Genomic DNA, 27534 nt, shown 5'->3' with positions numbered 1-27534 from the left:
ACAGTCTTTTCACCCTGTTGGTACAGATATTTCAACAAGCTTCACGCTGTTCTTGCTCATTAGAGCAAACTGCAGAGTACTGACTAGGGCGATAGATTGTTCACTTTAGCGAGCGTGTGTGAAAAATATGAGGCCTTCATCACACAAAGGATAGAAGTACAAATATTGAATAAATGAATCATACAAGGGTACCTGTAAACATATACATATTCACAAACCTATAATCATTAATAGTCAACAGCACCTTCCTGCTGTAGTCCAACAATAATTGCCGTTTGCCTTATAAGTATTCACGCATGTACACACTTGGTGGTATGTGATGTTTGCCTTATAAGTATTCACGCATGTACACACTTGGTGGTATGTGATGTCAAGACGCATCAATTATTACAGGTAATAATACTTCGAGAAATCACAAAAACCCATGAGTTTTGATGACCTCTACCTGAAAGTACATGTTGGCTATCTACATAAAAGCATCTCTGCCACCGCAGCCCCCGAAGTCTCCACTTCCATTTCTGTTCATAATATATTTAAATATTGCCTGTTTCTTATACGACACCCTTCAATCTTTGGTGAGAAGACGGTTGCTGCAATTCTTATTGGATTAGGATAACACAAGGGAGTAACTTGGTGTACATTTTGTGTTGATCATTTATTTAGTTGCACAGTCTTTAAAACAGTAACAACCAACTTTTTTGTGTGTGTGTGGGCGGGGGGGGGGGGGGGGGGGGGGTCATCAGTGGAAATACATAGTTAAATTCTTTAAGATCCATAACAATTTAAAAAAGTCATTTTTTATACTTCTGTCGGCTCTTCCGTCGTTTGGGTGAAACCCTTCATCACCGCCCATTTTGGATACAGGTCAGGTGGGCACTAGGGACATCGGGGCACCTCGATGTAAAATCGGTTATTTTGTCCAAAATGTAAAATAAAATAATATATATATATATATATATATACCTGTATTTGAAAAATCCTATCCTTCAACTTCTTGTTTATGCCCCAAAATAACTGGATATAAAGAATTTGTAGCAATTTGTAGCAATTGTAGAAATATTAGACCATAATTGTTGACATTAATTGTTACATTACTTAAGACCATTTTCAAACATATATTTCTTTAACATTTTGGACAAAATAGCCAATTCTACATTGAGGTGCCCTGATGTCCCTGATATCTGTACCTGACCCCGTTACCCTCGTTTTCGCACGTGCGCACAGTGAAATCAGGCGGGTCAGTGCATCGTTCCTTCCCTGGCCACTCTTTACTCCTTCAACTCTCGAGTCTCAACTCCGAGCCACTCTGTGGCATTGAGTCCACGAACGGAGGGGCACAGAGAGCCCTTCCGTGTCCTATACACTCAGCTGAGCTCAAAGCCGGCGGAGGACTCGATGGCGTACAGCAGCTTGTTCCTCATCAGGTGCTGGTCGCAGAACTCGGGGAGCTTGAGCAGGTTCATGCAGGTGCTGGCGGTGGGCAAGCGCTCCAGGTCGCTCCCTCCGTTGTGGATGCAGAAGGCCGGGTACAGCTCCTGTACACACACACACACACACACACACACACACACACACACACACACACACACACATACACACACACACACACACACACACACACACACACACACACACACACACACACACACACACACACACACACACACACACACACACACACACACACACACACACACACACACACACACAGGTTTGCTACTTTGTGGGGACATTACACATAGTCTACTATCTTTGTGGGGACATTCCATTCATTTTAACCCTAACCCTAACCCTAACCCTAACCCTTAACCTAACCCCTAAAGACCTTGTGGGGACGTATTAATTTGTCCCCACACGTTTTTTTCCCTGGATTGTACTATCTTTGTGGGGACATGAGGTCCCCACAAAGATAGCTTTGCAAGCCCACACACACACACACACACACACACACACGCACACACACACACACACACACACGCACAGAGCGCCATGAATGAATGTATGAATGAAAGAGACATGTCCCATTAAAACCGGGAAAGCATCTGTGGCGTTGGCTATTCAGAAATAGCAGATATACAATCTCACAGAGCGTCACTTCATGCAAGCTTGTACTGTACATCTGCTATTTTGGAACTTTTTTGGAAAATCTTGAAAGTGTGATAACTACTGATTTAAAAGGCATTTGTAGAATCGGCCTCAGGTCTTAATTGAACATAATGGATTTATTTGGACAGGGCCACCTGCAGGCATTAAGGAATAAATGTGGAATTGCATAAGGGGAAAAATGTTAAAAGAGAGACATTAAGTGTTACACTAATACCGTACGGTGTGAAGAATACATTTGAAAAGGCACAGAGAGGAATGGTGCCCCACAGTTTGACCTCTGGATGAGATACAGAGGGAATGGTCATTTTATGTTGTCTATCTGGCATTTTATTCTTAAATGGAGCCCCTCTGTGATGAGGCCTCATGTGGCCAATGCGACATGTGCCATTTCCATCACAACCCAGGCCAAAGAATCTACCACTCGACACTGATTTCATCCTGCTATTTAAAGTGTGTGTGTGTGTGTGTGTGTGTGTGTGTGTGTGTGTGTGCGTGCGCGCGGGAGTGAGTGAGTGCATGAGAGGTCAGCAGGCATACCAGGCCGATTAAATGGCTCTTGTGATGCTTTGACATAATGACCCCATTTTTTTGACAATTACCGTATTAAACTATCATTGCTTATTGAGAAAAGTGTCATTACCAGAGCGATCATTTTGAAAGAAAAAAAGAAGAAAAGAAAAAAGGTTTCCATCATCTTTTTTAAATGGCTTCTTCTGACAGAACTATTTCTGCTCTAATGAATCCTGGACCGTTTTCTACGACAGCTAATTAAGGCTTAGCTGGCGCAAGCGGATGACCAGGTCAGGGGGGTGCTCTCCACACAAATTACTGCCCTTTTCCCTCTCAGGGAGGAGGCAGTGTGTGTGTGTGTGTGTGTGTGTGTGTGTGTGTGTGTGTGTGTGTGTGGATGGACAGCATCCACACCATCTCCCAAAGTCAAATTCATTAAATGGAAAGGGGGAGGCGACTCTCAAACCTCCAGAGTAGCCACTATGGAGGATTTTAAAGTGAGTTTTGGCCCTTTCCTCTATTGCAGATCAGCAATTAAGTTTTCTTTAACTAATGACAGTAATAAAGAGTAGTAATACCAATCATATGTCAATTACAGCTTCTGGTTATACTAAGTAAGGCACATAAAAACCCCTAATGGTCCTCGGCAAACACATTCTCCCCTTTTCTCCAATCTCAAATTAATTAAGTGTCCCACAAATCAAAGTTGGTGAAATTGCTTCCTATTAGGATTATACTTTTTAGAAATAACAGGTGAGTAATGATGATGATGATTCATCGCTTGCTGACATGATGTTTTGAATACCTTCCTTCTGTACGAATCCAACGGCAAAATGACTCCCTTCTGCCATGTCAAACAGGAGGCAAAAGTTCAAAAGTTCAACAAGCGTCTGAGTTTCTGAAATGGCAATATTTGTCCAGCCGTGGATTAGGACCAAGCCCACACATACTGTACATACACAGCTACAGAATGCACTTTCTTCCACAGGCAGAAGGTTATGAACTACACAACAGCAAGGGGGAGGAGGCGGCGATAAGCGCTGGCCAGACTGCCTCATGTCTTATCACCAGCTAATTTGAAAATGATCATTTGACAGCTGTTATCAGGCCAGGTATTTTCATTACATGCCCATTAAGGGAGAACACGCCCCTCTCCAGCTTTGTCTAGGTTGCTCGGTAAACTCTCCGATAAGTGTTGGCTAGTGCTAAAACGCAGTCTGCAAAAACTAGACGGGAGTGGGAGGGGTGGGGATCGCTTTGTGGACCTGAACTTCTGGTCAACCCTCACCTTGAAGCCCAGCAGCGGAGGTCTGGAGCAGCTGGTGACGAACTTGAGCAGCTTCCGCTTCTCGTCGTCCGTAAAGGAATCCACCACCTCCCAGAAGATCTGGATGACAGGGTGAGTGGCCGTGTATCCCCCTGGAAGACATTGGGAATGGTTCATGGGTTCAGGCTTGAATGACAAGATTGTGTCAATCTGTGCTCACACAAAAGCCATTGCTGAATTATTGTCAACATACAGTAGCTATTGCTAAATACTACTATTTGGTACTTTATACTATCAACATATGCTAACATCAATGTTCATAACCCACCACCCCCCCACCTGCCTGCACCAACATCTATTGTTTGTCTATGGCCAATTATCAGAATCAGATTTATTGTCACATTACAGGCTTACAGGTGTAATAAAGAAGTGGGGGAGTTTTCTTCTCTTCTTTTTTTTCATAAAAGCTTTTTTTCTTCTCAGGAAAGGGAAAAGGAATAGAGATAGAAAGAAGAGTATATTGACAAAGAAAGTTCTCCTCGTAGCACTGGTCTCCGCCAGGTCAGGTAAGTTATTATGGGCCCACAATGCTTGGAATTCGCCAATCAGGATAGAATATGGGAATTCAGACGGATCCGTCTTGATCACTTGACCATAGAGATAATGTGTATCGATTTGCATGATGATTGGACACAATTTGTAAGAGTAATATAAAAAATGTGTTTTATATGAGTTGGCCTCCTGGTGGTGCTATAAAAGGGCAATTCTAACTCATTTACTGCCATATCCAGTTTCCAGAGTTATTCCCGTTGTTCCAGGCCACCATGCCCGAGTTATTAAATTGATTGGATTCAATTCAAAAGAATAAAAAATCGGATCGCCGATCGTCCGAAGTGCTCCAAAAACAGTGCTTACAGTTTGGGACCGGAAACGGATATGCTTTTTCGGGAGGCGGGACAACTTGTTCCTCTGTGCTACTCTCCCATGCATTCACTTCCTGGTTACGCAACACTGCAGCTGGCGCAGCAACACAAGCGTGGATTAAACTGGGATATTTTGTGTTTGCGAGCTGCGCACACGCCCACGTTAAAAGGTAAGAAAAAGGTGGCAGCTCTGGCATCCAGGGAGTGTGCGTGCACAGTTTTGCTGCGGTCGAGCCAAAAGTACCAGAGATTAGCTGTTCACAGACGGACACACGGACAGGGGGCAAAATGTAGTCTCGCAAGTCCAAAACAATAACAAATAAATGAAATCAATTAATGAATATTTAGACAATTTCTACATGGAAAATAGCTGCTGCAACAACACCAATGTTCTGACATTTGACACCTACCTGAGTAGTTTGTGAATTTCTTCAGATCCTCAAGGGAAATAGGCACGAGAGCTCCAGATATTAGCACCTGTGATGAATGAGTACACAGCAAAAACATCATTTGTGAGGGAGAGTACACTCTCAACGTTAAATTAACAAAACCCCAGTTTTCAGCTTTCATACTGTATGTTAGGAAAATAGTCCAAATCGACACAATTGTGTACACACAGCCACAATAGCAGAGGCATTGACAATAATATTACCTGGATTTCCTGCTGGTCAAACATGCGTAGCCACTCCAGGTTGACCACATTGGCCAGACCCTGTCGAAAGGCCAGACAATGTGGCCTGATCTGCTTGTTCAGTCTGTAGTCAGCCACCAGATGGATGTAGGCTATCCGGTTAGCTGTGGACACCGGGATGTCTTTCCCTCCTGGCTTTAGCTCAACCACCTGATGAAAACAGGTGAGATATCAACCTAAATCAGTTCTTTAGTTTGTATATTACATCATTGTGCGAATAGTCTCGCGTAGCCAGAAAACTATTCGACAATCTCTGAAATGCTACATAGTCTGGAACAACACCTCCCGGAAGCTGTCATCTGTTCGTCATTTCCTTGAAAATATATCTTAAAATCTTTAAATTCAATTTCTGATAAGCAGCAAGCAATATATAAGTAAGCCTTGTCGAGCCATGAGGCCCATAGGGCAGAAGGCTATCTCCTGTTTCTGTAGCGTGATGCAGCTTGATGTACAACTACAGCCTCTGGACATGACGCTAGTATGTCGCAGGGACTTACCCCCAATCCAACCCTTAATGCTTGAGTGCCAAGCAGGGAGGCACTGGGTCCCATTTTTTAGAGTCTTTGGTATGAACCGGCTGGGGATCGAACCCCGGCCTCCCAGTCTCAGGGCAAACACTCTAACCACAAAGCCACTGAGCAAGCAAGCAAGCTATATATGCTTCAATGATTTTAGATAACTTTGCACGATTGTAAAGACGAAACCTAAGCAGGGAGAAGGCGTTACATGCGTTCTATCACTTGATCATTTTCAGAGCTTCCGTGCCCCAAACTGTATGATGGAAGCATTTAGCTATCGTTATATCTAGCTCGCAAGACTATGGGGCCACAAACTTTGGAGAGGCAAATGTTAACAGAAATATTGCGACAGGCAGGAAAGGGAGATCCCGCACACTGTATTTTATTGAGAGTACAACGATTCGGACCAACCTTCGTCAGGTATCCCAAATACTTTTTTTTGCTGTAAATGAAGATCTCCCTTTTTTCTGTCTCATGCATTGGCTGCCTGCTCCTACACACCTGTCCCAGTAGGTGTGCAAAAATACTTTTTTTTTTTCACAAACAGAAATATTGCAAAATACAGTGTAAACCACAGTGAAGCTCACACTTACAGCGTACTGTATCAAAAACGTCCAGTATCAACACGAAGAGTCTAATCTCTAAATTGAGAATGGTGGCCTATAGAGAATGTCCTATGACATTTCAAAAACGCAGCCAACCTTCTTTGTCAGACTGGGTAAATTTGTGATTAATATACTTTGTTATGTTTGCTTAGGTCTGCCCGGAATACCAGCGGGCCAAGACAAAAGATCAAGTATTTAAAATATGCTCAAACAGTACAATGTTTAACCTCCTGGGTCTGAAAGGCTACGAACATCTGGTCCATTTTAATTTGGCCCACGACACGAGTCCACTGACCACCATATTTCATTAACCTTAAGAGCATTTTAGCACTAATGGTAAAATGTGCCAAAAGGCTGCCTACTGCTTCTCTATTGACTGAGCTGAACTCCATAACGCATGAATCATACTACCTACCAATAACAATAAAACAAATAGTCAAAAGATTTAACTTCATGAGAGATTACAAGGACTGAATTCTTTTCACTGTATAATAATACCACTTGCTGTTTGGAGCTCGACTGACAGGCAATCATTTCCCATTTTTTCCCTCTGGATTTTGATTATTATGTGCTAATGTAAGAGAATTACTCTTGTTATCTTGCTTGCTTTGGCTATCTCCTCGAGGGCAAATGCAGGGCAGACTGCTCCCGGGTGTGTGCCTAATCTTTCACAAATTGTTTTCCCTATCGTGTTTGCAATGCCCTATTGGCAACCAGGGGGCCACATTGTGACTGAGCCATTCCAGGCCTTGTTTGAAGAAGAGCCAATAAGAGGAACAAGGCCCTGAGCAAACAGGGGCTGCGGGTAGAGTGCCGGTCCAGGCCCCCGGTGACTCAGTGTGGGGGTGGCATCCTGTCTGTACGGCCTTGAGCTTTGGCGCGGACGTGCTTAAGAGCAGCTAGCCGCGTCTCTCAACCGTGTTCTGAGATCACTGCCGCAAGGCCAGGCAGATGGAATGGTCAACAGTGCTGCTGTGTTCCTTACAGCGCTAGCAAACCCGAGGGCTCAGCCGCAACGTGCTTTATCTCTCTCAGCGCTGAAGAACGGGTACATCATGAGGGAAATGAATTATTAACGGCAAACACATAAGAACCAAAGAGGGGGGCGATGACTGAATCAGAGGACTGGCCAGGATATAAACTCCAGCCAGAGATGGAAGAGGGCAACACCCTGCTACCGTTCACCCCCCCCCCCCCAGCTTGTAGATCTGCCATTTCCACTAATTTTTTTGAAAATATATGAAAAATGTTCAACATGGAAACGATTATGACGATCATGCAGAATAATTACAATTATCTCAAATAATTGCCATTAGGCGATTGTGTAATAAATGTGACAGGCCCGTACCTGGGCCTCTCCCAGTTCGTTGTTGACCACGGTGAAGTTGAGGCCCAGCTCTTCCACGTCGTCCTCGTAGCTCTTGAGGAAGAGCAGGTTGCGGTACATCTCCGGGTCCAGCGAGGCCAGGTGGTGGATGTCCACGTCAGCGCTGGTGCCCAGCAGCTTGGACAGGAAGAAACTGGCGAACGGCAGCTCCACCAGCATGTTCTCATACAGCGCCTGGGGGACGGAAGTGGGGACGATTGTACGATGCTTACACAGCTGACCCATTAAGACCAGTGCCCGATTCTACAAATGGCCTCTAATGCAGTAGTTCTCAAACTTTTTCTTAATTCAAAATTATAACTATTTTAAGGTTTAAAAAAAATAAATGAAGCGTTTAGTAATCTAAATAATCGAATCACAATGACTGCATTTCATTTCACGCTGCTGAAGCCTTGGAGTGCGCACAATATTCCTTTCAGTTCAGTGTTACATGTAAATCAAAATTGAGGAAAATTAAACAACAAGCCACTTTGTACAAGCTCACAGCGTGGCACAAAGTGTGATCTGTGATCTTGTAGATCTGCTATTTTCGAATAGCCAACACTAAAATCTAAAATGACACAGATGCTTTCCCAGTTTTAATGATTTAAATGAAGGAAAAAAAAGTGATTGATAATTTGATAATTTCCTCAAATTTGATGTAACTCAGGGGAAGCAGAACTGAAAAGAATATTGTGCAGACTCCAAGGCTTCAGCAGTGTGAAATGAAATGCAGTCATTGTGATTAGATTACGTACTGTAGATTACTAAATGCTGCTTTGAGAAGCAGTCACAATATTGCAGAGTAGTTGTTCAAAGACTTGATTACAGCATGCATTACACCAGATTAAACACAGCGCTAATCTTATATCAAAGAATCAAAGTGATAAGATAGTAAATCTGGTCACATCACCGTAAGTAAGAGGAAAACATGAGACACAAGGGCCAATCTATCTAAAACACACAGGCCTCAAATTCACCCGCCTCCAACTTTATAAATGCCAATTCTCACCTTGACCTTAAATGCCATTAAGAACCATAGCCGGCAGGTGACTCATAAAACCTAAAGCTAATGTACTGGAATAGACCGAAAAAGAGCCTGTAGAAGGCATTAAAATATACAGGTCTTTATAAATGATAGCGCTAAAAACCCTGACCGCATCAGCTAAATGGATTATAAATCTAGCGGATTTCCATAATGCATGCATCTTAAACACACACGGAAGCGTAAATCACAGCTATTTTCTAAACACAGGTTAATTGCGCAACTTCAAACACTGTCTATTTTTTATGCAAAATAATCCACTTAGCATTTCTCCTGTGGCCAGTCCTTTTTTCAGGCCATATGTGCAGCACGGCCCCCTTGAAACCTATCAATAACACTAGTGCCGGGAAGGGGCAGCAATAAGTATATGGAAAAAACCTGTAGCCTTATTTTTTTCAATGCCACCAACTTTATTTATGAGTGTTTACTGCCAGAAATTGTGCCAAAATGACTTGGGCTGGAAATAATTAATTATCATGGCCCAGGGCCTTTTAATATAAGTGAGTGCAGTGGCAACGCAATTAAAACAGATCGCGGCGCCATCAGGTGGAATCAACGCCAGCAACATTGCAGGTGCGTTCTGTTAGCTGCCAAATAAATTCCTTAATTTACAACATTAAGAATCGATAAAATTATAATGCATTTCAAACGCATCACTATCAATCAGGGGCTCTAACCCCAAACACCTCTAAAGAGAACTCTCGGTCGCTCAAGATCAATGAGTAACAGAGACAATGCTTAGGAAGGGAGGGACCCTAAACTATATATACACCCCTCAGGTTGAAGGAATGGAAAAGGTTGAGGCTGATGGGGTTGGAGGTTTCGTACTAATGACGCAGGTGTGAGGCACAAACAGAACAAACCGTCCGCTACATGTCATATATTACACGAAGGGTTGAGGACATTCTGGAGCTGTTGGTTAAAATATGCATTTAGCTCATTACAGCAAGGGCATCACAAATAGCAGATATTATGTTTTCTCGTGGGATGGTCCCCCTGTTTTGTGGACTAAATCTTGCTGCGTGTCAGCTGGGTGGACAAGCGGGGAAGAGGGATGATGTCCAGCCTCTATTCTGATTTCAATCCCATTTCAGTGAGTACCCCAGACAGGCCACTCCCTGCCTGTAATACATCACCCCCGTAACAATGGCACGCCTCGGACATTAATTAACAATATTAATCTCCCCCCGGCGTCCCTCGAGTCGCCAACGTTCGCCGCGCGCGCGCCACTTCGCCGGTGATGCAATCTCCCAATCTATATAAACGGTTGCCTTTTATCCGGAGCCATAACGGCACTAAACAAATATCAATACACCTTTCAAATGGCCACTCAAACGGCCATATTTATGGAGAAAAGGGAACTTAAGGTAGGGTTAATTGAAAGTCAAATTCAAATTAATTTCCCCCCCACCTAATTGCCTGAACCATTAGCCGCAGAGAGCATAGTTGAGGGAGTGGGAGGGTGCGGTGGGGGAGGGGGGGGGGGTCTTGTTAGCCGCTGACTGGTCATTTCTCACCGTTGGTGGAACATACAGAAGAGGGAGGAGGAGTTATGGTGCTCTGATAAGTAGACCGGACCATCTCAGGGCCGAGTGAGAGAGACTTAGATGCTCTGGACTGTAAAACAGATCAAAACGCTATTACCACATGCTTTGACCGCTTATTTATGTCCTGTCTGCGTGGGCTAGCTGATTTAACGCCGGCCAAATGCAATCACTACACAAACAAGAGGCAAGAATCATCGGCTAATGGAAGGCCTAATTGAGAGGCGACCACTTGTCATGAGGTAATTCTTCCTCCCGGCTGAGATGACCCCCCCCCCCCCCCACCACTGGGGGGAAAGGCATCCCGATAAACAATCACCAGCACATGCATTAAGGAAGATTTAAAAACATTAGGCACTAATAAATAGTGCCATCAAGGAAGGAGGGGACAGAAAAACAATGCCATCAACAGATTACGCAACAGGCTAATTAACAAGTGCTGGCCTTGTACAAGGCACAGGTTCAAGCTCGTTTGCCTGGGCAGTACTTACCTGTTTTGGGGTAAACCCAAATGGGACTGCAATCTACCTAAACATTGTCAGTTTCTTGAACCATCACCAAAGGCTTCCTGCTTTTTTCTAAAGGACAGCCAACTGCTTAATTTCCATAGACACTGCCAGAGGTCGCCATGCAAATTCACTGCAGCGACAGACTGATCCAAATTCATCTATTGACCAATAAATCAATGCAGCCTCTGGCCAAGCGTATCGGTTCGGTTTATATACTCTCTTTGCTACCTCATGAGTCGTGACACACAGAAGGCCTGAGTTGGAAGGCCACAGTGACTTTCTTAACCACTTAACACATGGGATGCTTAACATGTCCACACACGTGATAACAATTCCCCTTCCGTGAAGTGCCGCATAATCACGCTCAGAGACGTGTTAACTGGTTACCATGGTAACTGATCATTGCCGCGGCCAGGAGTGAGCAAAAAAACTCAAGTTTCCCCTGATTCCTCACAGAATAATACAGCCGCGGACTTCCGGCTCCCATGGAATTGGATTCACCCTTGCTGCAGAAACATGGATATATCTCTTTTCCCATATCCCCCGTTTGGTCAAAACGGCCTGTTTTCTATGGACTATAACGTACCCACAGATCATCACGGTTGTATTTTTTCTTCTACGCATGAAAGTAAAGACTTTCGGCGGTTGTGGATGGGAACACCTGCATGCACTGCACCACCAAAAATCTGGTAAATATAATAGGAAAAAGCATTGGCAGTTAATCTACATTAGAAAACTATGGCTGCCGTAATAAAACCCAATATACTTCATTGACTGAGGTCCCCCAGGGGCCTGTACTTCAGTTTGTCCCCTCCTTCTTTCCCTCTACACCAGGTGTAGGCAACCGTAGGCATAGGTGCCACCAATGGCTCAGGCTAGGGTAATCACTGGCACCATGGCGTGGCATGGTGTGTGAGGAAAAAAAAAGTATTTTGATATAAAATAGTCAATTAAACTCTGTCAGCAAATTACATCATGAACATAATTTTACATTGATTACAATTCTGACTGGGGAGGGTGTCTGGGAGATACTGTAGGTGGGTTATTCGAGTCTGATCATTACAATGTCCTATGTCCTGAAAATATCTCAAGAGGGAAAAAAGGTTATATTTGTGGACAATCAAAATGCAGCTGGAAATGTTTTATTTTGATTAGGTGCCATAATTAAAATGAATGTTAACAATGGCACACTGACTATCTTGAAAATAAAACACTTAATTTCAAAAGGTTTGCAGACCTCTGCTCTATACCAAATCTCTTTGCCAAAAATAACCAACCTACGCTTTGCGAGCTTCTAAATGTCAATTTCTTTTGCAGAATTTAGCTTTTTTTTTTACAAACTGTTCGCCTATTATGACATACCCAGCCTAGGGACACTAGGGTTTATATGGTTAATCTAATCAATTTTTAGCCACTAAAATTGTGAAAGCATCTGGTAGACATATCCATTATTAAAACTGGTGGAGGTCTTACCTTTCCTAGGATCCTGCCCAGGAAGTAGTAGTGCCTTGTATAGGAGTCACCAATTAAGGTCTCTGCAGCAGGGTTGGGGTAGAGCAGGCTCTCATTGGTGGTCTTGAAGAAGCCCTGGTTGGGGTTGAAGCCCGACTTGAGCAGCTCGTTGAGGAACTCCCGGAAGATCCCACCGCCATCTATCCCTGCCTCGTCCAGACCATGGGCGTTCAGCAGGTGCACTCGAATCCTCTTCTTCAGGTCCGTCTCTGGGGGGAGGATATAGAGCAGAATTCATCCAGAGTGAAGTGAAAACAACGTAGAGTTAAATTCTTAGGCCCCGTCCACACCTATTTGCATCTTTTTGTATCTCGGGATCCACATGAGAATGGGGTGGCTCCAACTGTGACATCATTGTTATCTATGACATATCTGTGATGTACAGTATGACTCACAATTATGGCTAGGTTTCAGTCCGATCAGAGCTCAATTGACCATTATTTTGGGGGTTTTCTGCCTTTATTGATAGGTGCACAGTAGGCTGACAGGAAACGGGGAGAGAGATGGGGGGGGGGTCACACGCAGCAAAGGTCATCAGGATCGGGACTCGAACCCGCGACACCGCAAGGGCTGTATTACCAGCCCAGGTACCTGGACCACTACCCTGTGGCCCAGGCCAGAGCTCAATTGACCATCTTCTATCTATATTCCTTTTTGGGAGCGTGTCGATATTGCGACGTAACAGTTGTTCGACGTCCACTTAGTTCGACGCTGGTGAATGCTAACCTGCCGACGCTGGTGAATGCTAACCTGGTGAATGCTACTATGCCTAAACCTAACCCAAACCTCATTAAAACTATGCCTAAACCTAACGCTAACCCTTAGTCGAACTAATGGGACGTAGAAATATCGAGATTTTAGCTTCCTTTTTAACTCATTGAGTGCCAATCCCGAAATAGTTCGGCTTTATTTGCGGGTACCAGAGTGCCGATCCCGAACTAGTTCGGCTTTAAAAAAAAAAAAAAAAAAAAAAATTAAATCCGTCAGCTGTTTACACGGCCCGCGAGAGCGGCGCGCCGCCGATATTTACCATCCACTCCAATGCAATCCAGGATCTTTAGAGCTCATTTTCTCTGTTTTTTCTCCCATGCATGAGGTGTGCAAGGTTTAATCATGGCTAAATGGCCGAAAATAGGGCTTCTAAAATGCTTGGTAGCCAATAGCTAACTTCAAGCTAACTTCATCCTCTTCCTGTACATGCACAAAGGAAAGTGTTCAGGCAAGTCATGGCTGCAGGGCTTTGTGCATATACCAGCACTGTCTAAGTAGAATTCTCTGGTCATTGGGCGCCCTCTAGTGGTGAAAAGGTGGCACTCAAAGAGTTAAGGAATCAGTGTGTGTGTGTCTGTATGTCCGGGTAACTCGGGGGCCATCCCACTGAATGACCTCAAATGGTCTGCCAGGCCAGGGCCGGCAAACTTTGGAAGTCAGTCATAATGAATTCGGATGACTCCAGAGATATTGTGTAATGATTTGTGCTTTCAATATCATCCTCAAATGTCCAACTCAGTGTCGTGCAGCCACGGCCCATATCTCTGGTCCCACTTGGAAGAGGCCGGCCTCTGACTTGCGTTCGTTTTTGTCAGGATTTGTAGAGGAAGCAAAGAGAGTCATTTGAAGAAAACATGATGGTGGAATATCTTGTGTGGCACAAAAGGCCATGGCCAATGCACAGGATCTCATTTGGTCAGTATGTCTTTCCAGTAAAGGGGCAAAACCCTGAACACTTCGTCCACTAATTTAAAATTAGAGACTGAGGTCTCTGAGGTCAGAACTCCAAAACAAAAGTGCTCTTTAAATAGTTTGACTGTTGATTATGTTGTCTATTTTATATAGCTTAGCTTTTGTATACTTCATTTCATTCTGATTCCCATGTTTTTACTCCCTGTAATTGTATTTTTTTCAGAGCTGGAACACTGGAGCACTGCATCTGGTCTGTCCAATGTGGTTGTTATGTCCATGACATGTCAAATAAATAAATAATAATAATCATACCTGTACATACATTTCCTGAAGAATACTGTAGTTTGTTAGATTTTCGAGGAAGATTTAATTCAATTCAATCCAATTCAGTACAGTAAAAAAGAAAGAAAAAAGATCTCACAGTGTACTTCATGGCATATATCCCAGTCAATCTGAGGTTTGACCCAAAATAAATTGCAATAGTAATGGTTCAAGGTTTTTTATGATCCTTAGGGTCATCCAAAACACATGTTAAAAATCTTCCAAAATATTCTTAGTGGATCAAGGTAAATTCAGTTGGTTCAAGTTTGGGTCCCTTCACTTACTATATAGGAAAAAAAGACTCCCCAAAACATCTTCTTTAAGTAGCATGTGAGGGGTCTAACTAGGGGGTTTGCATGATTCTGAATCCATTGCAAGCATTTGTTTTGCACGAAAAACATTCCTCTGGCAAAAAATGGACCCCACAAAGTGTGAAAAGTGATGACTCATCACTATACCATCGTGTTGTGGGTCATGAGCCGTGTCCGTTTGGTCCGGACTGTCCCCCTACTTTTCATGCTATCGAGCTATTTCTCTGTATTTTTGTCTGTCTTTTTTTCCCCAATCGGCGCTGTTGTCCCAACGTTCCCATTGTGTTGCTGGAGGTTGCCGCGACCGGCGACCCTCTTAAACATGCTAATTGCTTCCAATACACAAAGTATCTGTGCCAAACATGTTGAAACGGTTCTAATGTCCGTCCCGTGTTGAATTGACGGCACATGCAGGCTTCATTGGTGTAAAGTAACTGAGTACATTTACTCGAGTAGCCTATTTTTTTTTCTTTCTTTATGGAGTAGGCCTATTTCCATGTTGCCTACTTTTACTTCTACTCCACTACATCTCTGAGGCAAATAGTGTAGGCTACTTTTATTCCACTACAATCTTTTGGAAACAGTTAGACTTTGCAAATTTCGATTATTAGGCTATAATTGACATACATTAACCAATTCAGCCCTACATTTAGGCCATTTGAAAATACAAGCTCACAATATTGCTTAATCTGCTCAAATATTTGTATCTACAAATGGTAGGCTACATTTGTGAAATGACTTGACTATAGGCTACGTTTTCTTTATACAGCCTACATTTTGATACCAAAAACGTCATTACTCAAGCCAAGGCTTACATTTTGAACATGGGATTTCTAAAAGAGTATTTCTACTTTTACTCAAGTAAAACATGTGAGTACTTTTTTTATCACTGACGGCCTTGCTGATGATCGTGCCTCGATCGGCTTGCTCACTCTCAGTGCGATGCAGCAGCAGAGCAGTTGAGTTCTAACTTCATCTAACTTTCACTATAGGCTACAGTAAGCTGGAATTTTCCTTACTTTATTAACTTAAACTTTTATAATTTATTTTCTCGAAAATACATTGAGCGCAGAGCCCTCATTTTCAATGATGCAGAGATTGCAGAAAGCATATATAGGCTTATAATTAATATTGAAATAAGAACAGCAGGATAACAAATATTGTGAAATTTACATTTGAAAGTTGAATTAAATTCTTTATCCAGATCTTATAGGCCTACATTGTCATCTAACAACACTTTAAAGTGCTTATAGACTAGTTAAAGTCCGAGTGATGTGTACGTTTGATTACGGTCATGACGTCAGCGGCTGGCCACGCCCACAATATCGCCCCCTCACTATTTTACCCCTGCCGGCGCCTCTGCTTCATGGCAATTTCATTTGCTTTTAAGTCATTGTGGTTTTAGAATAGTCCCAGGAGAAAGGATTGACACATGAACAAAATTAAAATGTCTGTGACTTATTAACAGCGCAATAATTTAGTAAACATTGACTCAATTATTCAGGTAAGCTCAGTAACATATCAATGATTATGGGAGAACAAATGTAAACAATGTGAAATCTAAAGATAAATGCATTTCCAAGAACATTTTATATGTTTATGTACAATATATGGCCAAAGTTATGAATAGAAATTGACTGCAGTATGGACCTTTACATTTTTTTACTGATAATTATTCTTTCTTTGTGTAAACAAGACAGTCTCAAGTTCATCCCCCATTCTGTTGAAAGTTGAGTCTGACTTCTTGAGGATCACTGTGCCAATCCTGGGAAGCGTGATCTCAGGTTCTAAAAACACACCACTGAATTCTCACTGCAATTTACAGTACTTTTTGATGAGCTGACAAAAAATCCTGGCAAAGTTTGTGCTGAGGAGAAATTATGTCCAGCATTAACCTTCTTAATTCCGTAGTTTTCCATCGAGTCCTCAATCATTTAAATGTGTCTGCCTCAGTTGCTGGTATCACTGAGAGACCTGCTGAATAACAGCTACCCACAGAGCCTAATGGTGGTGTAGTATCTGTAATTATCATCTCCATCAGGCCAGAAGGGCGGGAGGCGGAGATTGTGTTTTTGCCTGCGTTTGTGTGTGTGTGTGTGTGTGTGTGTGTGTGTGTGTGTGTGTTAGTGGGTGAGTCTGAACCTAATATGGCAAACCACTGGACCAATCAGTGTCAAACGTTTTGTGCACTGCCAATACGCCAACAAAAACACTCCATGCTAAATGTTTCAAATCGGCCTCACGGTGGAGCTATACAAGGTCTATTTATGTTTTGGCCTCTTGAACCATAGGTTGTACAATCCAAACATTCTTTCCCTTGATTCCTTGGATCATGACGCAACTCCCCACATAGGCCCTGCCCATTCCTGCCATTTAGAACGGCTGCAGCCCTCAACCTACGCAGCCCTGGCTTGGCAACCCTGCCTGGCGGAGATATATGCCCCTTTCTAATTATGTGCTACTATACGACAATGTTTTCATAGGTCGTAAGCTATTTTAACGCCATTTTATTCCACTTGTTACTATAATTCTGTTTCAATGCTTTACTTACCTCTACAGAAACAGATCAATACATCATAATCACTCCTGTTTTCTCAGAAGTCGTCTGAGATTCGATGTAGTTAATCGTTTGAGGAACATTTTGCTTACAGAAAGTGAGAAATCTTGAGATAAATGAAAAAGACAGAGACCTGTCATGTCCATTTGAGCAGATACATCTTGTAAGAAAGCATTCCCCTCAATCCACAGAATATTCAAATCAAACCATATAAAAAGGTCACGTTTCAGCATAATTAATGTGTGCCGATAAATCATGGCAGCTATAACTTATAGACACATAAATGATATAGATCACGTCTTCGGGCCCTCTTGCTACTCTTTTTAATCATGCTGCCCCCACAAAAGTGCCCTTTCAAATTCAAACACAAAAAGAGGTGACTTAAAATAATTGATTCCCTGCTTTTATGTGATCCATTAGAATAATCAGAATCACAATTATGCTTTACCGAAATTCAATAGTCTGAATGACGAGTGCGCTCACCTTCAACTTTAATGTTATCCGGAGCCTTGAACCCCGGCATCGTGATTTTATAGGACGCAAAGAGACTTTCAACGGCTGTGTTAAAATCCACTGTGGCCACGTTTACTCTGCTCTCAGCGAATGTAGCGCAGTACGCATGGCCACCATGGTAAAACGATAAAACTATTCTAGCTCACATCCACTGAAAAAAGATTGAGCAGTGAGCATACAAACTGGACCAAAATGGACCACAATCTTTATATTGTCCTTTAGCATTATTGTATAATTGTACCTCTGTAATATGTCGCAAATTGTTAATAAACTATTCAATCAATCAATGAGCGCAGGAAGTGAATGACTACATAACTACTAAATGCTACAGCTTTTAGTTTTACTTTTAAGTGGTGCTGGCTAGGGCATTCACGAATAGTGATTTTTAGTATTCGAATTATTCGACCTCAAAGTATTCGAATAGTCGAATATTCGACAGGACTGGTCAAACAGTCAAATATATTAAGTAAGCAAGAGGCGTTGCTAGGGCTGGGTTCGGTAACCGCCGTACCGCCGTATCGCGGTATACCGCAGCCTACCGCGGTGTCAGGGTCCTTACCGCGGTCAAAAAAGACAAAAAATAGGCTATTTTTATTGAGAACGAGCGAGTTTTAAAACGGGGGAGAAGCGAGGACCACATGCGCTTCATGCCGCTCTGCTCTGGGCCGCGCACCACATGTTTGGAACAATTGGAAGCTTGGCCCGTCACAGTCTCCGACAGAGAGTGAGACACAGTAGACACTGGAGCAGTGCAGTAGCCTCGTAGCCTCAGCAGAGTTAAACTTTCTCCATAATCCACACGACACAACTCACACAAGTATGTTTATACATACCTCGTGGCCGTTTCTTTTTTATTCATACTGGCGGAGCGCGAGGACTAAAACCGAAAATGAAACCAGCGCTAGTGAGTACTTTTACAATAGCGCGTGTGCCCGTCGTTGTTCGACTACAACCTTTTCTGTCAAGTCTGGTAACTAAAACCTGTTTACTATGTTTATATCACCACTCAATCAATGCGATTTGAGACGTGAGTTTGCATAATCACAGACCGTACACAATCACTATACCCGTCTCATCTGGTTTGTTCACATACAGCGTGTAGTGTCTGAAGCCCCAGTAGCCTACCAGTGGCATCAGTTCAGAAAAAGCTAAGGTATGGCAACATGACAGACACCAGTCATGTTGCCATACCTTAGCAACAGGCACGATGAAAGTACATTTTATTATTTCCCCCTGTAGCCTAGGTATGGCAGGTGCCATAGCTTGCCATACCCAATTGACGCCTCTGTAGCCTACGTTACTATAGTAACCCGACACTGCAAAGATCTACAAGCTCAGAACGCGTTGCGAACGCAACGCGTTGTGAGCTTGTAGATCTGCTACTTTCAAAAGCCAGACCCACTGTGGTGTACGGGGAACTCGAGCAGTCGGGCTTATAGGACCGTGGAGAGACGAATTTTGGGCAGATGATAGGAATATTTTGTCTTATCGCCGAACCTTAATTAATAGATACGGGGGTGCGGTAATTACCGCAATACCGGCGGTAAATGGGAGGACGGTAACCGCGATAACAAAATGTTGATACCGCCCCACCCCTTGCCAGGCGTTGTGAGCATGTAGATCTGATATTTTCACAATATTTATCTGCAGAACCGAGTCAAATTAAATGTAATACCTACAATTCAAAGTGCTTGTCAGGGTGGGGGTCCCCAGTTCAAATATGTTTATTTTGGGGTCACAGCCTAAAAAGGTTTGAGAACCCCTGGTATAGAGCAATAATAAATTCATCCACCAGGTGCATTGACAACTCATTCTTATGACTTCCTATCTAGCCAAGCTTTATAAACCATATCTTTTTAAAAGAGAAAACAATAAAAATAAGCGAATATTCGACTTCGGTGAACGACATCGAATAGTGACTTTGATATTCGAATATTCGAATATTTGGTGAATGCCCTAGTGCTGGCGGTACCGTTTTCTGGAGAGAGCTTGTCGTAGGCGTCTTCATAGATGTAGTTCCGTCTGATGGTGACGTTGATGCAGTCTAGGAACGGTCCGTCCCCCTGTACATCCTGTTTGTCTGCGTAGATCAATCTCTGGAAGATCTGCAGGAGAAGTTATGAAGCCCCAAGGCTGGGTCAATAGCAAAACTACCACAGAAAGGATCCCCCCCCCCCCCCCCCCCGATGTAACTGTGTATTCAATATTATCACGCACTCAGCCTTTACTTGCCCTGGATGAGGGAAGTGATAAAAGGACTGACAGGGTGATACGCTAGGGCTAACAGTTATCAGCCCTAACATTGAACACAAGCTAATATGCCACATGTTTAACTGCCACCACGACAGACCAGAGAAATACGTTCTAATTTGTTCTCAGTGAGCTGTATTGAGCTTGTAGATCTGGTATTGTCACTATTTTCTATTTACTGAGAAAGACATTTATGGAATTTTTATTTATGGATAGTTGCAGCTCTATTGTGCCACATGTTGAACTGTCACCACAACAGAAAAAATGAAAAACGACAGAAATTGAAATTCGTTCTTAGTGAGTTGTAGTGAGCTTGTAGATCTGGTATTGTCACTATTTTCTAAGTGTGGTACCTTGACTCGCTCCTCGAAGGGGACCACAAAAGGGAGCTCTGTGAGGATGGCCAGGTGTCTCTCCTCAGATACGGAAAGCTGTGGAGGCTCCATCCCAACTACAAGCAAACAGAACACAACATATTAGTTGCTTTTGAACATGTAATTTCTCTCCAGTCATAATTATTAGAACACTTCTTTGTTATTGTAGTTATACATTTTCATAAGTTTGTGTCAAGAATAAAGCTGCTATACCCATTCAGGTCCTCCATCTTGAAAACAAAAACTGGTCTAGAAAAGTCCCATCTAATCTTGGTCACAGCTGATCCAAAAGCTCAACCTGGCCTAAGACAAAAATAGCAAGACTTGCCATCTCTGGTTTACTTCCCGTATCTGTCTGAAGCAGGCGTAGAGTCTATTCATTCCAATGGAAGAGTGAACGTGAACAGAGCTTCTGAACAATTCTTTAGCCCCATGGTCACTGAACTAAATATTGGACCTGATCGTCAAAAGCCACACAATATTCATACTACAGTATTTTCTGGACTATAAGGCGCACCTGGCTATAAGGCGCACTGTCAATGAATGGTCTATTTTCAAACTGTTTTCATATATAAGGCGCACCTGACTATAAGGCGCACATAATAGACGCTTATGCTCCAACAGATGGAGCTGTGCTAAAGGGAATGTCAATGTCAATGAATGATCCATATATAAGGCACACTGGACTATAAGGCGCACTGTAGTTTTTTGAGAAAATTAAAGGCTTTTAAGTGCGCCTTATAGTCCGGAAAATACGGTACATAATATTTTCATACTAAAATAGTTTAGTTTTAATAGTATTTTTCAGAGAGACAAATCAGTAAAAAATCGTTTGGACGTTCGTGAGATCTGCCATCAGACACCGGCGCCACACAGGAGACCATTTGTAGGATTTGTGTACCATCTTGCCTCTAGTGGCTCCAATTGGGATGGCGGATCTTCCAAAATTAACCATCTTTGACCAGGCTAAGGCCCTGTGCTCATATCGGTCTCTCTGACATAACACGGCTGATTCATATTGATGACAGACACCTTGGTCCAGGCGCAGCATTCACACTTGACCTGAGAAGGTAATCCTATGCAGAACCTGTCTAACAATTTCATTTAAAAAAGCTTGGAACTCACATGTTTTGAGCTTGTAGAGATTTGGTGTATATCGAAAAAGAATGCACCAAGTACAGAGCAACTCATGCCTGTTTTACTAGTTTTTATTAAGTATAGAGGGTCTAAGTGGTTAAACGCAAAGTAAAAGGTATTCATTGATGAAAACGTATCCAACCTCTGGCTTGCTTGCTCTTCCGTCATTACAGAATTGTTACCCACTCTTCTTGACCACAATTGTATTAGGCCACTCACAGGACTACTTAGTTAAGACCCTGTGTTACTTGCTGCCGGCTGCTTACAGGCAGGCCATTAAAGAAGGCTCAATCCTCCCTTCACTATGCTACACTAATACACACTTTTAATTAACTCAACTGTGAGCTGCCCATCCACCTGCCTGGCTGGATCCATTAAGCCGACGTTTGTTTTGCATTAAACTTGGGGTTTCGACCGTTTAGCCTACGAAAAACTGCCACAGCAGCTAAAAAGCCATTCACCCCCTCACTTTCCTTCCACTGCGGCTCAATTATTCTGCTCAATTAGTCAACCTGATCTGCATTTCCCCATCAGGTTTCCATCTTTGAGGAGAAATATGGCCCGCGGAGTGGTCAATACATTGCTCATTCATCAGCCACGGGCCTGTCCATTTAAGGAAATGAGAAAAGGCCAGACAAACACAAGGACCAGATGTGGCCGAGTTCATCAGGTACTTTCACACTAATTGAATTTATCCCATAGAGCCTGTGAGTGGCATTAGACAGATCATACACACATTGTTATCTGCTTGTTTTCACACCGTACTTCACAGCAGCCCCGGCAAGCTCACTGTGAGCCAGGAGAAAAGGCTGCCTGCTGCAATGTCTGTCCTCCTGATACCAACCGCCTAACTGGCCAAGTGAAAGAATGGGGTGGCACTGGTTTTTGTAACATAAATTATTACATTTGAATCCACGTAACGAGGCATGACTAATACTCATTACCCATTCCTCAATCCGTCTATTTTGCGGCTTTAATGAAGGGTGAATGCTAGTCAATTTCCCCCCCAAAATATTGCGGTCCCCATTAAAACAAGGTCATTTCAGCTGGTGTTACTAAAACATTTATAGCCAGAGCTAGACATAAGGTAGGAAGTAGGAAGGTTTTGCCCCTCACCTAGTCTGTAAATGTATATAAATGCCAAGCTACACAGAATTCCACAAATGAAAATATTGAGAAAGTGACTTTGAACATTGAGACAAGCTGAGACAAGCATTCTATGAGTCCATAAAGCCTGCTTCTCAATCATTGCCAGTTGCACATCGGTGTGCCTTCACCCAGTCTTGGTTGTACATGTTGAACATGTTCACAAACCCTGACTCAACTTGTTCAACAACACTGAACAATATACAGTATGTGTGAGTTTTAAAATTGAGTGGCGTATAAACAACAGCTGGAATTACTATTTACTGGACCAGGATTGTATTTTCCCCCCCATCAACTGATATTATAACAAACCAGTGCACGGCACTACCATTAAGTTGCATTTAAAATGTTAGGGTTATGACTTAACGACAGAATAACGGTTCTACAAGCAGACCTTACATTTTAGTGATTAGTCAAGATCATTTCAAAACCTACTTACATTTTTATCTTGTTATACCTTCTACAGATAAAACGGTTATGGTAAAAACTGAGCACGGCATGATATGAAAAATCACACCCGTGTGAACTGAGCGGTGGTTTACCCACCAACCCCCCCCTCCCCCCTTCCCCTCGGGCCGCAAAAGTCTAGAGTTCAGGCCGCTTTTTTTGAAAAAAAAAAAAGTTTTTTGAAAAAAAAAAGTTTTTTTGAAAAAAAAAAGTTTTTTGAAAAAAAAAAGTTTAATGAAAAAAAAGTTTTTTGAAAAAAAAAGTTTTTTGAAAAAAAAAAGATTTTTGAAAAAAAGATTTTTACAATAATTATTATTATTGTTATTATGGGTGAATTTGGCAGTGTGGCACTTTGGCAGCCATTTTTAAAGGGCAGAGTAAAGGTGGTTGCACACTGCTGCGTTTTTCGGGCCGAATATCAGAGTGAATTTCGGAGCACGCAAATACAAAAATCAACCTCACGTTATGTCAGTCACGTTTGCACACTGCCGCCCGTTTCGCGCACCACTCGGTCCCTTGCTCTCTCTACCTCTCTCTCTCTCCTTGCCCTGAAAACGCATTTCGCAACGAAAAACGCAGCAGTGTGCAACCAGCTTGAGTGTTCATATATGGATTGGCTTAAGGACTGTACCGTCGAGTGTAGACTGAAGTGGCCCGATGCGACCCATTCTCCTCGTTCTCCACACATGTCTGGCAGAGGGAACATACAGCTGGGTGACCTGGAGAGACAAGAGACCTTCAGTCAAATGCTACACAGTAGTGAATGGAGTGTGTGGGTGTGTGTGTGTGGCTTGTAGCTCCTTTCTGCCTAGGTTGAGCGAGATCGCCCCCGCTACCCCCGCATCCCCGCTTCTCTCTCCCAGACCAGCGCAATGATCGCTTCAGCACACACACACTCGCACGACGCACACATTTTGGTACGCACACATGAACCCGGTCATGGAACGAAAACACCATTCTCACAGGGGCGCTTCTTGCCTCTGTGAAAACAATTATAAACAGATCAGATATTGCAATTTTGCTATTTTGATGCAATTAGCACATTTGTGCATGATGTTTATCGTGCTAAATTGTTTTAGGGTTAGGCTATAAAGGCTCTGATATTCGCTACAGAGTATATGTTGCATTATACAGAGCGCATTTGTGCATGTTGTCTATTGCGCAAGGGTTATATTGTCTCTAATATTCGCCAGTATGACTATATTTGATGAAAATGGACTTGAATTGGCGAAATCGTTCTCCCCTGCCAGCGAGTGTTTTTCTCCACGGTTGTGTGTGTGTGTGTGTGAGAGAGAAACGGGGAGACAGGGGAGCGGGGGGTGATCTAGCTCAACCTAGGTGGAAAGGAGCTACATGCGTGTGTGTGTGTGTGGGGGGGGGGGGGGTGGGGGGGTGGGGCTACCTTATCTGCACGGATGTTGACTTCAGCAGAAAGCCAGTGACCTGCAGGACAGAAGGGTCGTCTGATGTCGCGAGCCTTTACCATCTTCACCAGGTTGGTGATGACCTAAGGAGTAGATCATACAATACAACAACACTCTTATTGCACCTGCAGACACCAAGACACAGTACCTTGCATGCACATCATCAGAATGGAGAATAGGAACCACACACAGCTAAACAAGAGGCTTTTCACGTGTAAATCGTTTAAACGACAATGTGCTTTCTCTTAAAAAAAGAAGAAGAAAGAAACACAGGGGGAAAAAAAAAGCAATTTGAGAGTTCAGCCATTAGTGCGCCATTTATGGGCAGTATAAAAGAAAAACGACCTGTGCCGTCCCTCAAAGTCTACGCCTGTTAATTACTGGGGAGCTCTGCTGACATCAGCCTTGAGAGACAAGAGGCAAGGATTCAGCAGCACCGTGGCTTCCCTTCACAGCACCACAGGGGACCGCTGGGGCTCTCTGTTGGGGAGTGGTGCTCACTGAGTGTCACTCTAAAACCATGCATTTCATTTTGATATAACCCTTTTTTTTGCCTGCATACATTTGTATGGGTTTATCACCATCTGCTATATATGTATGTAGAGGACTCGGGGTACCATTTGTTATACACCAGCTTCACTTGCTGTATATATTTTGAAAGCCTAGCCACAAATGTATAAAGATGAATAATATTAAAGAGTGCTCCACATACTTCCTAGACAACATAATTTAGCCTTTGCTCTGTGTGTATCATGTTTATTTTTATTGTTTGTCAGAAGCCTATTCTATTCTTACTTATGCAGACTACAAATCTTTAGGCCAGTTAGAAAGTCAAACACTCTACTGACGTGAATGTTGTAAAGAAAGAAAGAGAGAAAGAAAGAAAGAAAGAAAGAAAAAATCACACCCGTGTGAAGTGGAGCTGTGTGTGTGTGTGTGTGTGTGTGTGTGTGTGTGTGTGTGTGTGTGGATCATGTGTACCGATTTTTGTGACATTTGAAGAAAATATGTAGGAAAAGGAGCAAAAAGTGTGTTTTGGAGAAAATTCAAGATGGCGGAAAATCTATCATGGTGCAAATGGGCGTGGCCTATATGGGGAGATGCGTCATGACCCAAGGAATCCAGGGAAAAAATAATTTTAATTTTCCGACCTACGGTTCAAGAGTTACAGGCCAAAACGTAAAGTGGGGTGTTATGGCGCCACCATGCGGCCAAATGACACAATTATTTTTTATTTAATCCTTGAAATCATTATGAACCTCCTCTCCAAGTCTTGAAACTCTAGCCCCTATGGTTTGCGAGAGACAAATAATTGAATGTGAGTTTTTGCAATTCCCATTATAAGTCAATGGGGAAAATTAATTCACTAATAAATTAATATCAATTAAACTATAGAACCTGTCTCTTAGAAAAGTAATAGCCCACGATTCCCGAGTAAGCCGGTCGATTTGACATATGGCGCGAGTGTGTGGTGGCAAAACTGTGGGACTAGTGGCGTGCCGAAGTTTAGGAAGTTCAGGCTACATACACACACACAGACAGACAGACAGACCCACACGGCCACGTATAGGGAGCCTGTGCTTCACACAGCTCCAAAAATCATTAGTGGGTCTGCTTCTGCCAGCTTTGATGATTCAGAGTAATAAAATGTCCTGTTGTGTGCTCTGACTAGTTGCTCCCGGCCTCACGTCATTCAATGAGGAGGAGCCATTTTCCCTACAATAACAGTTACAGCGGGCCCATTTCCATATAATAACCTAGCAAGATTGTTTCAAATCGAAACATTCCTTCTCTAAAGCGCGTCATTTTCATAAGACGACAATCAATCTGGGGAAAACGCGGGGAGTCGACCGGAGTGGGCAATAATGGCGAGTGCAAAATGCTGTAAAAGACGTGCAGCGATGGGTTTGGAGCGAGCCTACCCCCTGACTCTGGGAATGAATAAGCATTCCTTAATTAGCCCATCGGGTTAAGTGCAAGCCTTAATGGGCCTTTCCCAAACTCCTGTGTGACATCGCTCTCCAAACATGGCCAAGAAGAAAGTTCCATTAGCAATATTAATACAAGCTTAGTTGATCATTTTCATTCAATTAACTTCTTTCAATTAAATAGATAGCTCGACAATGGAGGTGATAAAAGATGGGGAGGGACGCCTGATGACACGAACCAAACATTAGCGTGTTAGGGGTCAGTGGCGTTAGACCGACTGTAAATCCCGCCGTTCAATTTGGAAAATGCATTTCTCCTGCTCGCCACTTCTTTAATGGGTCGTTTTAGCTGACAAGAGGCCTCCGAGCGGATCTTTTATGAAAATTCCTGACGTGCTCTGCGCGGGATCCGCCACCTTTACCGCCAGCTGCTCCCGGTGAGTTCTCAAATCCGCGGCCGAAGAGCAAGAGCCAGGAACAAAGTCACTTAATTGCCGCTTCCGTGATGGAGGACGGAGGGAAAGAAAGGTGGTGAGAGGATACAAAAGGGAAGAGGGAGGTGCGGGATGAGAGAGGGGAGAATAACGAGGAACGGCGCTAATGTTGCCGTCAGCCTCATTTCCTCTTGGTAAATAAGCAATGGATGTCCTCCACGGCTCCTCCGTCCTTCGCCCATTGCCTGCTCACGTACACACATGCTTGAGTTCCCCCGGGTAAACGCAAACACACAGGGGTGGCATGCTCCAGTGCACAGCCAGGCTTTATCACAATTAAGCAAACTATTAGTCACATATTATGGCTAATGCTTCTAAAGCGGGGGTCTTCGAGTTTTTACAGGCCGATGAAC

General features: G+C 43.1%; 1 protein-coding gene across 1 annotated transcript in view; it reads right to left on the bottom strand.

The window, feature by feature from the left end:
* ube3c (ubiquitin protein ligase E3C) overlaps positions 1–27534 on the bottom strand; it is a 45081-nt gene continuing 17547 nt past the window's right edge. Inside the window, exons 13-22 of the mRNA XM_080751761.1 lie at positions 24738–24842; positions 23967–24054; positions 20585–20682; positions 19954–20086; positions 12558–12805; positions 7969–8181; positions 5459–5647; positions 5217–5283; positions 3905–4035; positions 1–1535 (exon numbers count right to left, since the gene is read on the bottom strand). Of these exons, the coding sequence (XP_080607887.1) occupies positions 1365–1535; positions 3905–4035; positions 5217–5283; positions 5459–5647; positions 7969–8181; positions 12558–12805; positions 19954–20086; positions 20585–20682; positions 23967–24054; positions 24738–24842 (1443 nt within the window). The 3' untranslated portion in view covers positions 1–1364. The remainder of the gene's footprint in view (positions 1536–3904; positions 4036–5216; positions 5284–5458; positions 5648–7968; positions 8182–12557; positions 12806–19953; positions 20087–20584; positions 20683–23966; positions 24055–24737; positions 24843–27534) is intronic.

Source organism: Nannobrachium achirus (genome assembly GCF_963921795.1).
Source record: "Nannobrachium achirus genome assembly, chromosome: 21".
In the NCBI taxonomy this organism is placed as follows: domain Eukaryota; kingdom Metazoa; phylum Chordata; class Actinopteri; order Myctophiformes; family Myctophidae; genus Nannobrachium; species Nannobrachium achirus.
This window is presented reverse-complemented; position numbering and strand designations above follow the sequence as displayed.